At 57.7% G+C, this 14165-nt stretch overlaps 5 protein-coding genes across 5 annotated transcripts; 4 read left to right on the forward strand and 1 right to left on the reverse strand.

The window, feature by feature from the left end:
• Window positions 1-703: 703 nt before the first annotated feature.
• ZWF1 (Glucose-6-phosphate 1-dehydrogenase) lies at window positions 704-2732 on the forward strand (the record flags this gene model as incomplete). Its single annotated transcript, XM_066775169.1, has 7 exons — window positions 704-747; window positions 928-1030; window positions 1103-1123; window positions 1179-1523; window positions 1581-1863; window positions 1914-2570; window positions 2623-2732. The coding sequence occupies 7 exons, from the start codon at window positions 704-706 to the stop codon at window positions 2730-2732; spliced, it is 1563 nt and encodes a 520-aa protein (XP_066635288.1).
• Window positions 2733-3523: 791 nt separating this feature from the next.
• On the forward strand, window positions 3524-4247 carry FAP7 (factor activating pos9; the record flags this gene model as incomplete). The annotated part of the gene is made up of 2 exons (XM_066775170.1): window positions 3524-3718; window positions 3852-4247. The coding sequence occupies 2 exons, from the start codon at window positions 3524-3526 to the stop codon at window positions 4245-4247; spliced, it is 591 nt and encodes a 196-aa protein (XP_066635289.1).
• A 248-nt stretch (window positions 4248-4495) lies between these two features.
• On the reverse strand, window positions 4496-5178 carry HAM1 (nucleoside triphosphate pyrophosphohydrolase ham1; the record flags this gene model as incomplete). Its single annotated transcript, XM_066775171.1, has 3 exons — window positions 4496-4808; window positions 4876-4949; window positions 5005-5178. The coding sequence occupies 3 exons, from the start codon at window positions 5176-5178 to the stop codon at window positions 4496-4498; spliced, it is 561 nt and encodes a 186-aa protein (XP_066635290.1).
• Window positions 5179-5644: 466 nt separating this feature from the next.
• On the forward strand, window positions 5645-7785 carry SLS55_003701 (uncharacterized protein; the record flags this gene model as incomplete). Its single annotated transcript, XM_066775172.1, has 4 exons — window positions 5645-5750; window positions 6011-6239; window positions 6309-6686; window positions 6738-7785. 4 exons carry the CDS (start codon window positions 5645-5647, stop codon window positions 7783-7785), a joined length of 1761 nt encoding a protein of 586 aa, XP_066635291.1.
• A 912-nt stretch (window positions 7786-8697) lies between these two features.
• On the forward strand, window positions 8698-13716 carry MYO2 (Myosin type-2 heavy chain 1; the record flags this gene model as incomplete). Its single annotated transcript, XM_066775173.1, has 6 exons — window positions 8698-8832; window positions 8888-9020; window positions 9076-9265; window positions 9329-13240; window positions 13294-13508; window positions 13562-13716. The coding sequence occupies 6 exons, from the start codon at window positions 8698-8700 to the stop codon at window positions 13714-13716; spliced, it is 4740 nt and encodes a 1579-aa protein (XP_066635292.1).
• Between the last annotated feature and the right edge of the window lie 449 nt (window positions 13717-14165).

Here is a 14165-nt window from a genome sequence, read left to right on the forward strand (position 1 = left end):
GAGCCGCCAGCGTCAGCACGCCTGGGCCTGGACGGCGCCCCGCGGAGCACCGAAGCAGCGGTGTTTGGATGAAGCACCCAAGGCCACCACCCACCTGCGGACTCTGGCGGGGGCAGCAGCTTGGGCAGGCGGCACGCTATGGCCTACACCGGCCAGGGCGGACGTGGCATTGGCGACGTGTGGGTCGCTGAGCAAGCGGCCGCGGACTTTTGGAGTTAACGGACGCAATCTCTTCGAGGGGGCCGATGACTGATACACAACGGCTAAAACCACGGCGTCCGGTCATCGGGGGACGCATTTATGGACGAGAGCCCGCGAGGCGGGTGAAGGCTGGGAAGCGCCGTCGTCCATCCAGCTGTCGCAATCCACACGTAGCATTGGCGCCGATCCTGTGATTGCTGAAATTTCCTTCGGAGCTTCTGGTCCCCGCTGCTTCAGTCGTGCGACGGGCTGGGGGCACTGTTGCGCGAGCGAGAAAGCGCCGTCCGCCGCAGCAAACGTCACTGCTCCGAAGCGTCCGCCTGCCGCTCACTAAAATCAACCCCACCAGCATCTCAACGACTTCTATCCACCCACGCCCGCCCTCTCCGTCGTCCATTCCGTCCGGACTTTTTGCGTCTGCCTCCCGCCCACCCATCTCCCCCCTCCAACCGCTCTTTCCTCCCTACAACACTCCCGCCGAACCCCGCCTCCAATCGACGCAATGGCCGACACGCTGATCCAGCCTGACGTCGAGTCCAACGCCGGGTGAGTAGCTGCCCCTCGTTATCCGCCCCGCGCCCGCCAGCCGCCCCGACGTCGCCTCGCACCCGCGCGCCATCGCGTTGCGTGTGCAGCTGCCCACGGAATCCCGTGTGTTTCCCAACGCATTGGCGGCCGTCGGGCGCGGCGGGCGCGCGAGACGGTCCGCATTGGGAGCTGCTGCAGAGCTAAGACGGCTAATCGCGCGATCGCCAGCACCATCGAGCTCAAGGAAAACACCATCGTTGTTGTCCTCGGAGCTTCCGGCGACCTCGCCAAGAAGAAGACTGTAGGTCTCGCTCCGCCCTCGAGCTGTCTGTAGGATCCCGTCAGTTGCTGACCTCGCTTTCCCGCCGTGCAGTTCCCCGCGCTCTTTGGTCTCGTAAGTGTAACGCCGCTATAGTGCAGCGCAGCAGAGGGCCTGACAGGCTTGGCAGTTCCGCAACAACTTCCTCCCCGCCAATGTCAAGATCGTCGGATATGCGCGGACGAAGATGGACCACGAGGAGTACCTCAAGCGCGTCAAGTCGTACATCAAGACGCCCACCAAGGATATGGAGGAGCAGCTGGAAGAGTTCTGCAAGTTCTGCAGCTACGTTTCCGGCCAGTACGACCAGGACGAGTCGTTCATTAACCTGAGGTCCCACCTCGAGGGCCTGGAGAAGGGCAGGAAGGAGACGCACCGCGTCTTCTACATGGCTCTGCCCCCCAGCGTCTTCATCACCGTCTCGCAGCACCTGAAGCGCAACTGCTACCCCAAGAGCGGCATTGCCCGGGTTATCGTGAGTGGCACCACTGCGGGGACTGCGGAGAAGGGGCTAGGCTGACAGCGGAAACAGGTGGAGAAGCCCTTCGGTAAGGATCTCGGGAGCTCTCGTGAGCTCCAGCGCGCGCTGGCGCCCGACTGGAAGGAGGAGGAGCTCTTCCGTATCGACCACTACCTGGGCAAGGAGATGGTCAAGAACATCCTCATCCTTCGGTTTGGTAACGAGTTCTTCGGCGCTACCTGGAACAGGAACCACATCGACAACGTTCAGATCTCTTTCAAGGAGCCTTTCGGCACCGAGGGCCGCGGCGGCTACTTCGACGAGTTCGGCATCATCCGCGATGTCATGCAGAACCGTGGGTGTTGTGACTCGTGTAGTTCGATGCATCAGCTAACTTTGACAAAGACTTGCTGCAGGTCCTAACCCTGCTGACCATGGAGCGCCCCATCTCCTTCTCTGCCGAGGACATCCGTGACGAGAAGGTCCGTGTGCTGCGCGCCATGCCCTCGATCGAGCCCAAGAACGTCATCATTGGCCAGTACGGCAAGTCGCTCGATGGCAGCAAGCCTGGCTACAAGGAGGACGACACCGTTCCCAAGGAGTCTCGCTGCCCCACTTTCGCCTCGATGGTTGCCTACATCAAGAACGAGAGGTGGGATGGCGTGCCTTTCATCCTGAAGGCTGGTAAGGCTCTCAACGAGCAGAAGACCGAGGTTCGCATCCAGTTCAAGGACGTCACCTCGGGCATCTTCAAGGACATCCCTCGTAACGAGCTGGTCATCCGTGTCCAGCCCAACGAGAGTGTGTACATCAAGATGAACTCCAAGCTCCCCGGTCTCAGCATGCAGACCGTCGTCACCGAGCTTGACCTGACCTACCGCCGCCGCTTCTCCGACCTCAAGATCCCCGAGGCCTACGAGTCGCTGATCCTCGACGCCTTGAAGGGCGATCACTCCAACTTCGTCCGTGATGATGAGCTCGACGCAAGCTGGAGGATCTTCACGCCTCTGCTGCACTACCTGGACGACAACAAGGAGATCATCCCGATGGAGTACCCCTACGGTAAGTACACGCTATGCTCTTGGTGCCACCGGCGTGCTAATTTTGCTCGTAGGCTCCCGTGGTCCCGCCGTGCTCGATGACTTCACCTCTTCGTACGGCTACAAGTTCAGCGACGCCGCTGGCTACCAGTGGCCGCTGACCGGCGACCAGAACAAGCTCTGAGCGGCTGGTTGCGGGGAAATACATAAATGAAATCTGGCTTTCGTTTTTGGTTCAACGAAAAAATACCAATAGAGCAACCAAATGTACGGCGCCCGAACAGTTCGTTCAGTCCCGACGAGAGAATCAGGGAGACCGTCAGAATGACGAGCTTGGGGGGGAATGCACAGGGTCTTGTTTGGTCGTTATGGCTTTTTATACTTTTCAATTTTTCTTAAGGGCGGAATTTATCCTGCTCGGACATGTGACAGAGCATGTAATGGAGTCTATGACAGCCTGGCAATGAAATTCTTTTCTGACGAATATTGAGACCTGTCCTTTGAATGTCGTGATCTACAAAGCTAGATATTCCGCCGCTTTTGTGGATTATCCTTCAGGGTGCCGAGCTGCATGCTTTAGTGCAACCAGCGGTCTATGCCGTCATGCCAAAAAGCTCGCTCGGGCCGAGCGCGCGGCTGAGCTCTGGTCCCTCCCGCTCTCTCCAAAATTTCCGTTGCCCGCCGCCAAGTGCACCACCTCCAGTGTTCGCCGCAACAACATTTTCTTCCGAACTCACACTCGCGCTTCGTCCTCCCCGCACCTCACACCTGCCGATTGCTCCTCAGCTAAATCGCCCATCTCATTCAATCCAAGACGCACGCAGCCTGCTCCTCTCACACGAACGAAGCTTTTCCGCCGCGGAGGTCCGACAACCATTACCTACTACGACGATAAACGAATAAACTCTCCCACCCACACGACGACCGAAAGAAAAAGAAGGGAAAAAGTGAAAGGCGAGAGAAACAAGAAAAATCATGGTCAAGCGCACGAGTCCAAACATCATCATCACCGGCACGCCGGGCGTAGGCAAGACGACACACGCGGAACTGCTGGCGCAAAACATGGCGGGAGAATTGAAGCACCTGGCGATCAACCAGGTGGCCAAGGAGCGGGACTGCTACGACGGCAAGGACGAAGAGCTGGGAAGTTGGATCGTGGATGAGGATAAGGTACGATATTTCTACCTGTACCCATCGCCCTTCCTTTGAAGATTACTTCGATGGTGGTGGTGGTGGTGGTGGTGTGGGGGGTTTTTTTTTTTCCGATCAATCGCTAACGCGCGCCATTTTTCCGTTCCATCAGCTCCTCGACGCGATCGAGCCGGACGTGCTCAAGGGCGGCAACATCATCGACTGGCACGCGTGCGACCTGTTCCCACGCAGCTGGATCGACCTGGTCGTCGTGGTGCGGGCGGACGGCACGCTGCTGTACGACCGACTGAAGGCGCGGGGCTACGGCAGCAAGAAGCTGGACGAGAACATGGACGCGGAGATCATGCAGGTGCTGCTGGACGAGGCGCGCGACGCCTTCGACGAGCAGATCGTCGTCGAGCTGCGCAGCGACGACGCGGACGAGGTGGAGCGGAATTGCGAGAGGATCGAGGCATGGGTGAGGCAGTGGAAGGAGGAGCATAGGGATGGGGTGGACGGGGTGAGTGGGATGGGCGGGGAGGAGGAAGGAGAGGAGGATGAGGATTGAAAGTGTGTTTTCCTTTTTTCTTTTGCTCTTATGGTGGTGGTTGGGAAAAGTTACATTTACATATACCCGTCTATCGGCTTGTGAGGTATGGGATCATGCGCTGAAAGGGAAGAGGAATAGGTTATGGATGGCGTTTTTTTATGACTCTGGATAGACAAAACGTTTCCCTGCAGCGGCAGCACCATGGTCTGCTATGATATTTGGAATGTCCCTCTATTTTTCTCCACGAGCTCTTTGCATTGTCCTTTTCACTCGACGTGGGTCTTCAGCCACTCCTTCAGCTTCTCGAGAGCCTTGCCGCGGTGCGAGATCTTGTTCTTCTCGACCTTGGGCATCTCGGCGTACGTCTGGCCCTCGTACTCGAAGGTCGAGTCCCAGCCGAAGTTGGTCGGGCCGCGCGACGGCACAATCTTGCCATCCGTCCGGCCCTGGAAGAGGATGGGCTCGCGGCCAGGGCCCTCGCAGTAGGCGAAGGTGCAGACGGCCTGGGCCGACTTGTCCTCGAAGCCGTCGAGCATCTTGTGCAGGTTCTGCACGCCGATGGACTGCATGAACCATTTGCTGCGGGGAAGGGAAGCGGGTCAGTGCTGTGGGATTTCCAGAGAGGGTTGGGGTTAGTAAATCTTACATGTATGGCCCGGGAAGGTCGTTCATGGCCTTGAAGCAGAGGCACGTATCCTCGACGAGGACAGGGCCGCCGACCTGTAGCATGAGTTGTTAGTATGTTCTTCATTGAGTAGGCGGGCGAGGCACGTACGTGGTCGGCAGCCCGCTTGGCCTTGTCGAGTGTCACCTCTTCGACGGTGCCCTGGATCTCGACCAGGTCAACGCTCTGGCTGCGCAGCTCGACGCCGCTGTCGGCCAAGATGGCCTTGACCTCGGCAAGCTTGTTGGCGTTGCCGGTGATGAAGTTGAGTTCCTTTGGGGCCATTTTGAGTAGATTTCCTTGCTCTTTTGTGATTTGGCTGTCTTTGGGAAGGGCACGTGCGAGGGTAGTGGACTGTGTTCAAGGCGTCTGTGTTGGTGGTGATGCAGGCCTGGTGCAGGGTTGACGTTTAAATATATGTGGGCACAGACGGCGATAGGGCTGAGGAAAGTCGATGTTCGTTCCGCTGTAGTGTCATCCTCCGCGTCCAAGCCACCACAACACCGCCTCGCTGTGACTCTCATTCTCCTTCCTCAATCCACGCACGACCTGCCTGCGCGACATTGGTGATCAATCAACCGCGCTTCCATTCCGCGCAGCTCATAAAACCGGAGCATGGTGCTTCTTGGCCCTTGAGACCCGCCATTTCGCTTGTTCAGCTCGGGCGGTCACCGCTTTCGGCTCCGGTAACAGACACCGGCCACCACCACCTTGCTCCATCCACCACACCTGTCGTCCACCACGACAAAAGATGGCGCTCGGCTTGGCAGTCTACCTCGAGCGCAAGACGCTACTTTGGAATAGCGCCTGGGCCCTGTCTGCTTTGGCGCTGGCGATTGCTAAGGGCTGGATCTCTGGTGAGTGGAAAATCACCCCTCCCCCTTCCCCTGTCCAATCTGAACTTTTTGCCTCGAAATCCGTCACCCGCATTACTATTTTTCATTTTTGATTATGTTGTTCTCTACACTGCTTGTTCGGAACGTTGCTCTCAAGGTCCCTCTGTCACGCATCTCATTTAGCTGGGCTACAAAGCCGGCCATGACTTTTCCATCGATGACAGACAACGTGACATGCGCAGTCACAGGGCTGAAACATCAAGTACTAACGTAAGATGCAGTGCCTGAACCAGTCAACTCCTTGGAAACGCCAATTCGTGTGGTTGGAGCACTGGTAGTCACCACTGTGATTCTGCTGTTGACCCGCATCTGGACTGGCGTCAAGTATCAGGACGCCTGTAGCAAAGCAGGCGAGAGAAGCCCTGTTGCTGTCCTGCCTTCATCGGTTCCCTTTCTCGGCCATGCGCTGCAGCTCACTTGGGACGTAGACTCGTTCCTGAAGAAGGCCAGGTAAGTAGGCGCTTTGCGGGCGCGGTACCACCGTCTTCTCCTGAATGCATGATTGATGTCTTTTGTTAGGGATGATGTCACGCAGAATATTTTTGGACTAGGCCTTCTCGGCACAAAGCATGCCGTTCTCGGATCACCGGTGCTGGTCGAGTCGATTGAAGCAAAGGAATACGAAGGTTTGGATGATCGAACCTTCGTTTCTGCTCTTCGCAAAAACATTTTTGGCGTCCCCACCGAGATCCCCGCAGAATTGTACGAGAAGGTCTTCACAGAGTCGCATATGGAATCGCTTTCCAAGAAGGCGGTGGGTCTGTTGAAAGAAATCGTGCCGGACCTCATTACCTTCAACGAGAGCTATGTCGATCAACAGGCATGGGAACGGGCAAGCCTAACGACTGTGGTTGAAACACCTGATTCTGGAAGGGACCTCTCGGACTCAAACCTAGAGTATGTATGGTTCGTCCCCACGTGTGATCAGATGCTAATATTGGATGCCAGCATGCTACTTCAGGAATTCTCCGGTCATGTCATCAACAGTGCTTTTGCCGGCATAGCTTTCATGGACGACTATCCCACGTTCAACGAGACTCTCCAAAACTTTGATTCCAAAGCGTACATTTTGGGAACTGGCCATCCCCGCTGGGTTCCGGTGCCTGGACTTCCAGCTGGCTACATTGCACGCAGGGCACTGCTTGCAAACATGAGCAGCTTGCAAAAGTCCTACGACAGAGAGCTTGGAGGCGAAGACATCATCTCGAAGGAAGAGAACGTGGGAGATTTCTCAGCAGCTTTCACTGCGTCTCGTCGCCTGCTTGCTGAACAGAACGTGCCCTCGGAAGTCTATCCCAATGCCCATCTCTACATTTTCTGGGCTCTGAACGCAGCAACTCGCGACCTGGTCTTCTGGATGATGATCCACATCCTCGCGGAGCCTGGGCTGGCGGAACGTGTTCGCGAGGAAGTCCGCCCTGTGGCTCGCGCCACTCGGCCGAAGAACGGCTTCGGCCTCATGGAGCCACCGCGCATAGATGTCGATCTGGACGGACTGCGGACAAAATGCCCGCTGCTGCTGAGCTGCTACATGGAAACAGTGCGACTGTACAACACGGCCTGGTCCATCGGCAAAGCCAAGCAGGACGTCGTGCTCAGCGACAAGTCGGCTGCCGGCGTTGCGGCCGAGTTCGTGGTCAAGAAGGGCGAACACGTGGACGTGTCCAACGGGCTGCTCAACACGGACAGCCAATACCGGAACGCGGAGAAGTTCGTTGCAGACAGATTCGTGGTGCACGACGAGAAAGGGGCGGCGGTCAGGGCGGACTGGGGAAGGGTCAGGCACGACAATGGCATGTGGCGGATGGCGGGGTTGGGGGTGTTTGCGCAGAGCCTTTGTCTGGCAACGGTGTCGACGGTGCTGGGGGCGTGGACGATGGAGCCGGTCGACAAGGCGGGCTGGAAAATACCGCGCCGAGCCAACGGCCCGCTCACGGCGCAGCCTAAGGGCAACGTGAGGGTCAGGATCGGGCGGGCGCCGCTGGCGAGCGAGTAGGGCGGGAAGGAGCGAGCGAGCGAGGCTGGCAGCGGTTAGGGGGATGCGGGAGGCTTGGGCGTAGTGAAATGATTCAAGGGCCGTAGAGATTGGGATTGATCATGCCGATGACGTGCCCGTGGAGCAGCGGGAAATGGAAAAAGAAACAAAGCGCAGCCGCAGCGGCCGCGGAGCGGGCGTTGGTTGACGGCGGGCGCGGCGGCACGGGCTTGGGCTAAGAGATGCGCGGCGATGGAATAGGGTGTCAGCTTGACAGCGCCAATCGGGGGCCGCGTGCCGGCGCAGGGCAGGGGCGCTGTGAGACGCGAGGCGGGCATGTCTTCGCGCAAGGCACCGCGCAAGGCACGTGTCGGGCGTGTTGAGTACAGAGCTTGGTGGGAGTGCGGTGCTGGCGGAGCGCGCTGCTGGCGGCGGAGGAGCCACGGAGCCACGGAGCCACGGCGGCGGAGAGCGGCGCAGCGGCGCGTCTGTGTTGCCCGGCCGCGGGTGCAGGGTCGCTGGCAGGTGGCAGGGCCAGCCTTCAGGGGCTGCGCGGCCCAAAAGCGGTGAACGCGAGGACCCCGTGCGTGCAAGGTCCAGTTTCAAACCGTCGGGACAGCATCTCTAAATAATTGACGACCTCACTCAACGCGCATTCTGCCACTCCACCCTCTCGTCCCGCCCTCTCCAGCTGCCGCAATCCGCCTGCTGCCCCCACCCGGCCCCGCGGATGCCTGGCGAACCCCGTTTCCTGTCTTCCGTTTCGGTCGTTTGTTAGTGCAGGAGATCCGCCGACCACACGGTCTGGAGTCGCCTTGGGGCGCGCGCGTTGTCCTGCCCAGGAGTCCGCCCAACTCCACGCCGCCCACCGAGCCCACACCCCATCCGCCTCCCTCCACAGAGAGCACGCCCGCGTGCTGCTCGCCCTAGACAATGTCGCACTTCTACGAAATCGGCACGCGCGCCTGGCAGCCCGACCCCACCGAGGGATGGGTTGCCTCCGAGGTCGAGCAGAAGATCGAGGACGGGGACAAGGTCAAGCTTGTCTTCCGTCTCGAAAACGGCGAGGTGCGTATCCGCCTGTGCCTTCCCGCCCGCCGAGCCAACGCTGACCCCCGAGCAGGAGAAGGTGATAGAGACGACGACAGAAGCCCTCCAAGATGACAAGGACAGCACGCTGCCCCCGCTCATGAACCCGACGATGCTCGAAGCCAGCGACGACCTTACGAACCTTTCACATTTGAACGAGCCTGCCGGTCAGCGTCGCCCGCCGCTGTCTGTCCAGAACCTGTGCTGACACCGGTGATACAGTGCTGCAAGCTATCAAGCTGCGCTATGCCCAGAAGGAAATTTACACATACTCCGGCATCGTCCTGATCGCCGCGAACCCCTTCGCCCGCGTCGACTCGCTATACGTCCCCGGCATGGTCCAGGTGTACGCTGGCAAGCACAGAGCTTCGCAAGCACCTCACTTGTTCGCCATTGCTGAAGAGGCTTTTGCGTGCGTTGCGGCCCTCCCTTCCTCATGATACGGCAAGTTGCATTATTAACGTAGTTTGCGCAGAGACATGCTTCGCGACAACCGCAACCAGACCATCGTCGTGTCCGGTGAGTCTGGTGCCGGTAAGACTGTCAGTGCGAAATACATTATGCGTTACTTTGCAACCCGCGAGTCGCCCGACAACCCCGGCCAGCGCAAGGCAAACTCAGACGCCATGAGTGAAACCGAAAAGCAGATCCTGGCCACCAACCCTATCATGGAAGCCTTCGGTAACGCCAAGACCACGCGTAACGACAACTCGTCGCGTTTCGGAAAGTACATTGAGATTATGTTCGACGAGGCGACGGAGATTATCGGTGCCAAGATTCGTGTCTACCTGCTGGAACGGTCGAGACTGGTCTTCCAGCCGGTGAAGGAGCGTAACTACCACATTTTCTACCAGCTTTGCGCCGGTGCCACGGATGCCGAGCGCGAGGAGTGGGGTCTGAAGAGCCCGGACGACTTTACGTACATGAACCAAGGCAGTGCGCCGGTCATTGATGGCGTCGACGACAAGGCCGAATACGACTTGACGAGGAAATCCCTGGGGACCATCGGTGTCAACGACGAGACGCAGTCCCAAATTTTCAAGCTTTTGGCTGCGCTGCTGCACCTTGGAGACGTTAAGATTACCGCTACCCGTACGGACTCCTCGCTCTCGCCCGAGGAGCCGTCGCTCGTCCAGGCTTCGAAGCTTCTGGGCATTGATGGAGCCGGCTTTGCCAGGTGGTGTGTCAAGAAGCAGCTCATCACTCGCGGAGAGAAGATCACCTCGAACCTTACGCAAGCGCAAGCTATTGTTGTGCGAGACTCTGTCGCGAAATACATCTACTCGAGTCTTTTCGATTGGCTTGTGGACAAGGTCAACAGGAGTTTGGCCTCCGAGGAGATCGTTGCCGCTACGAAATCCTTCATCGGTGTTCTCGATATCTACGGTTTCGAGCATTTCGCCAAGAACTCTTTCGAACAGTTCTGTATCAACTACGCAAACGAGAAGTTGCAGCAAGAGTTCAACCAGCACGTGTTCAAGCTCGAGCAGGAAGAATATCTCCGTGAAGAGATCGACTGGACCTTTATCGACTTCTCCGACAACCAGCCCTGTATCGACCTCATTGAAGGAAAGCTCGGCATTCTGTCCCTGCTCGATGAAGAGTCTCGCCTTCCCATGGGATCCGATGAACAATTCGTCACAAAATTGCACCACAACTACTCTGGCGACAAGCACAAGTTCTACAAGAAGCCGCGTTTCGGAAAGTCTTCTTTCACTGTCTGCCATTATGCCGTTGATGTCACGTACGAGTCGGAGAGTTTTATTGAAAAGAACAGAGATACGGTGCCGGATGAGCATATGGAGGTCCTCAAGGCTTCGACGAACAAGTTCCTCGTGGAGATCATCGACACTGCAGCATCGATTCGCGAGAAGGAGACCGGCGGTGGCTCGGCTGCCAAGCCAGGCACCGCAGTCTCCGCGGGTCGGAGAGTTGCGGTCAACCGCAAACCTACTCTTGGTGGTATTTTCAAAGCCTCCCTGATTGAGCTGATGAACACCATCAACTCCACCGATGTCCACTACATTCGTTGTATCAAGCCCAACGAGGCGAAGGAAGCCTGGATGTTCGAAGGGCCCATGGTTCTTAGCCAGCTTCGTGCTTGCGGTGTCCTCGAGACCGTCCGCATCAGTTGCGCTGGTTATCCGACAAGGTGGACGTATGAGGAATTCGCTCTGCGATACTACATGCTGGTGCCTTCTGCCCAATGGACATCCGAGATCAAGGAAATGGCCAACAAGATCTTGCAATGCGCCCTGAGCGACGAAAGCGGAAAGAAGGACAAGTACCAGCTTGGTCTCACCAAGATCTTCTTCCGTGCGGGTATGCTTGCGTTCCTGGAGAACAAGCGCACTGCGCGCCTGAACGGAGCTGCCATCATGATCCAGAAGAACTTGCGTTGCAAGTACTACAGACGCAGGTATCTTGAGGCTCGCGAAGCCGTCATCTCCACTCAAGCCCTTGTCCGTGGTTTCTTGGCAAGAGCACACACCGAGGAGATGCGCCAGGTCAAGTCTGCCACTACCATACAACGTGTCTACCGTGGCTACAAGGATAGGAAGCGGTACCTTTACATCCGCAACAGCGTTGTCAAGTTCGACGCCGTTGCGAAGGGTTGGCTTCTCCGCAAGGGTCTCCTGGACAAGCGTTTCAGCGATGCCGCTCGCTGCATCCAACGCAACTGGAGATCGTACCGCCAGCTCAAAGACTGGAGGACGTACCGTCGCAAGGTTGTCATCATTCAGAGCTTGTGGCGTGGTAGGAAGGCCCGCAGTGCCTACAAGGGTCTGCGTGAGGAGGCTCATGATCTCAAGCAGATCTCCTACAAGCTGGAGAACAAGGTCGTCGAGCTTACCCAGAGTCTTGGCACAATCAAGCAGCAGAACAAGGCACTTCAAGGACAGGTCCAGAACTACGAGAGTCAGATCAACTCCTGGAAGAGCAGAACAAATGCGCTGGAGGCCAGAACCAAGGAGCTGCAGGCTGAGGCGAACCAGGCCGGAATCACCGCTGCTCGCTTGAGCCAGATGGAAGAGGAGTTCAACAAGCTCCAGTCCAACTACGAAGAGAGCACTACCAACATGCGCCGCCTGCAAGAGGAGGAGAGGCACCTGCGCGAGACCCTGAAGGAGACAACCGAGGAGCTCGAGCACACCAAGCGCCGCTCGAGCCAGGTCGAAAGCGAGAAGATCTCTCTTCGCCAACAGCTCGCCGATCTGCAGGATCAGCTCGAGCTCGCTAAGCGGGCCGCACCCATCAACGGTGATCTCGCGAACGGCAACCACGCGCCGGCAAGTGGTCTCATCAACCTCGTCTCCTCAAAGAAGCCCAAGAGGAGAAGTGCAGGCGAGCGCGCCGACATCGAGCGCTTCAGCGGCGCCTTCAACCCGCGGCCCGTGTCTATGGCCGTCACTGGTCAGTCTCTCCACAAGCAGAGCACTTTCTCGGGCTCGACCTTCACTCCTGGCTTGGACAACATCGAGTTTGAGCTTGAGAACATACTCTCTGACGAGGATGGCCTCAACGACGAGGTTACCATGGGCCTCATTCGCAACCTCAAGATCCCGTCGCCGAGTACCAACCCGGCTCCGAGCGACAAGGAGGTCCTTTTCCCCGCCTACCTCATCAACCTGGTTACCTCGGAAATGTGGAACAATGGCTTCGTCAAGGAGTCCGAGAGGTTCCTTGCCAACGTCATGCAGTCCATCCAGCAGGAGGTCATGCAGCACGATGGCGAGGAGGCCATCAACCCGGGAGCCTTCTGGCTCTCGAACGTCCACGAAATGCTCTCGTTCGTCTTCCTTGCTGAGGACTGGTACGAGACGCAGAAGACGGACAACTACGAGTATGACCGCCTGCTTGAGATTGTCAAGCACGACTTGGAGAGTTTGGAGTTCAACATCTACCACACCTGGATGAAGGTGCTCAAGAAGAAACTGCACAAGATGATTGTTCCGGCCATCATCGAGTCGCAGTCCCTGCCCGGCTTTGTTACCAACGAGAGCAACAGGTTCCTCGGCAAGCTGCTCCAGTCCAACAGCGCGCCTGCTTACAGCATGGACAACCTCCTCAGCCTGATGAACAACGTCTACAAGGCCATGAAGTCTTACTTCCTTGAGGACACGATCGTCACCCAGGCCATCACTGAGCTCCTTCGCCTAGTGGGCGTCACGGCGTTCAACGACCTGCTTATGCGCCGCAACTTCCTTTCCTGGAAGCGTGGTCTGCAGATCAACTACAACATCACGAGGATCGAAGAGTGGTGCAAGAGCCACGACATGCCTGAGGGCACGCTTCAGCTAGAGCACTTGATGCAGGCTACCAAGCTCCTGCAGCTGAAGAAGGCTACGTTGAACGACATTGAGATTATCCAGGACATCTGCTGGATGTAAGTGTTATCGCAGATGTTGACTTGAGATGGGTCGGCTAACCTTACTGTAGGCTCTCTCCCAACCAGATCCAGAAGCTTCTGAACCAGTACTTGGTGGCCGACTACGAGCAGCCGATCAACGGCGAGATCATGAAGGCGGTTGCCTCCAGGGTCACGGAGAAGAGCGACGTGCTCCTTCTCACCGCGGTCGACATGGAGGACAGCGGACCGTATGAGATCGCCGAGCCTCGTGTGATCACGGCTCTGGAGACGTACACTCCATCGTGTAAGTGACGTGGCATAGATGCGGCGATGAAACAGACGCTGACGAACAAACAGGGCTCCAAACCCCGCGCCTGAAGCGGCTGGCGGAGATAGTGTCGGCGCAGGCCATGGCACAGCAGGAGAAGCTGGAGTTTGAGCCGACGCCGACCAACGGCCACAGCAACGGCGAGGTGCAGGGTCTTGCGATCAGCGAGGTGGACGGCATGTAGTTGGGGTTGCACGACATTTCCACACGAGGGTTCACGACGGACTGACATTGAAGCGGATTTGGATACCGATAGCTCCCACGTAATTTTTGAATCTCTTTGCGGGGGTAGGGATATTGAAGGGAGGCATCTGCGCATGTATGGCGGCATCTGGGAGCGCTGTTGTGTATCTGCAGGATGCCGGTCGGCGTTGGCGTGGGGAGCGGCGTTTAGGATGGCAATTCTCTCTCGCGCTTGAGCATGCATGTCCAGGAGACGACACGGACTGTTGGTAGAGAGCTGGCTACGATGACGGGGAGGTCGAGTTACGGCTGCCATGCGTCCATGAGCCCAGAGCGAATGATGTAGATTCCATTTTATCAGGATTGAACTGGCAGCACCTCTGACTGGCCCGTGTACCTTCCAAATCCGCCCGAGGCAGCCGAGTGGCCAACGGCGGCGCCGCCTTAGCT

Source organism: Diplodia seriata (genome assembly GCF_021436955.1).
Source record: "Diplodia seriata strain FDS-637 chromosome Unknown scaffold_3, whole genome shotgun sequence".
Classification (NCBI taxonomy): domain Eukaryota; kingdom Fungi; phylum Ascomycota; class Dothideomycetes; order Botryosphaeriales; family Botryosphaeriaceae; genus Diplodia; species Diplodia seriata.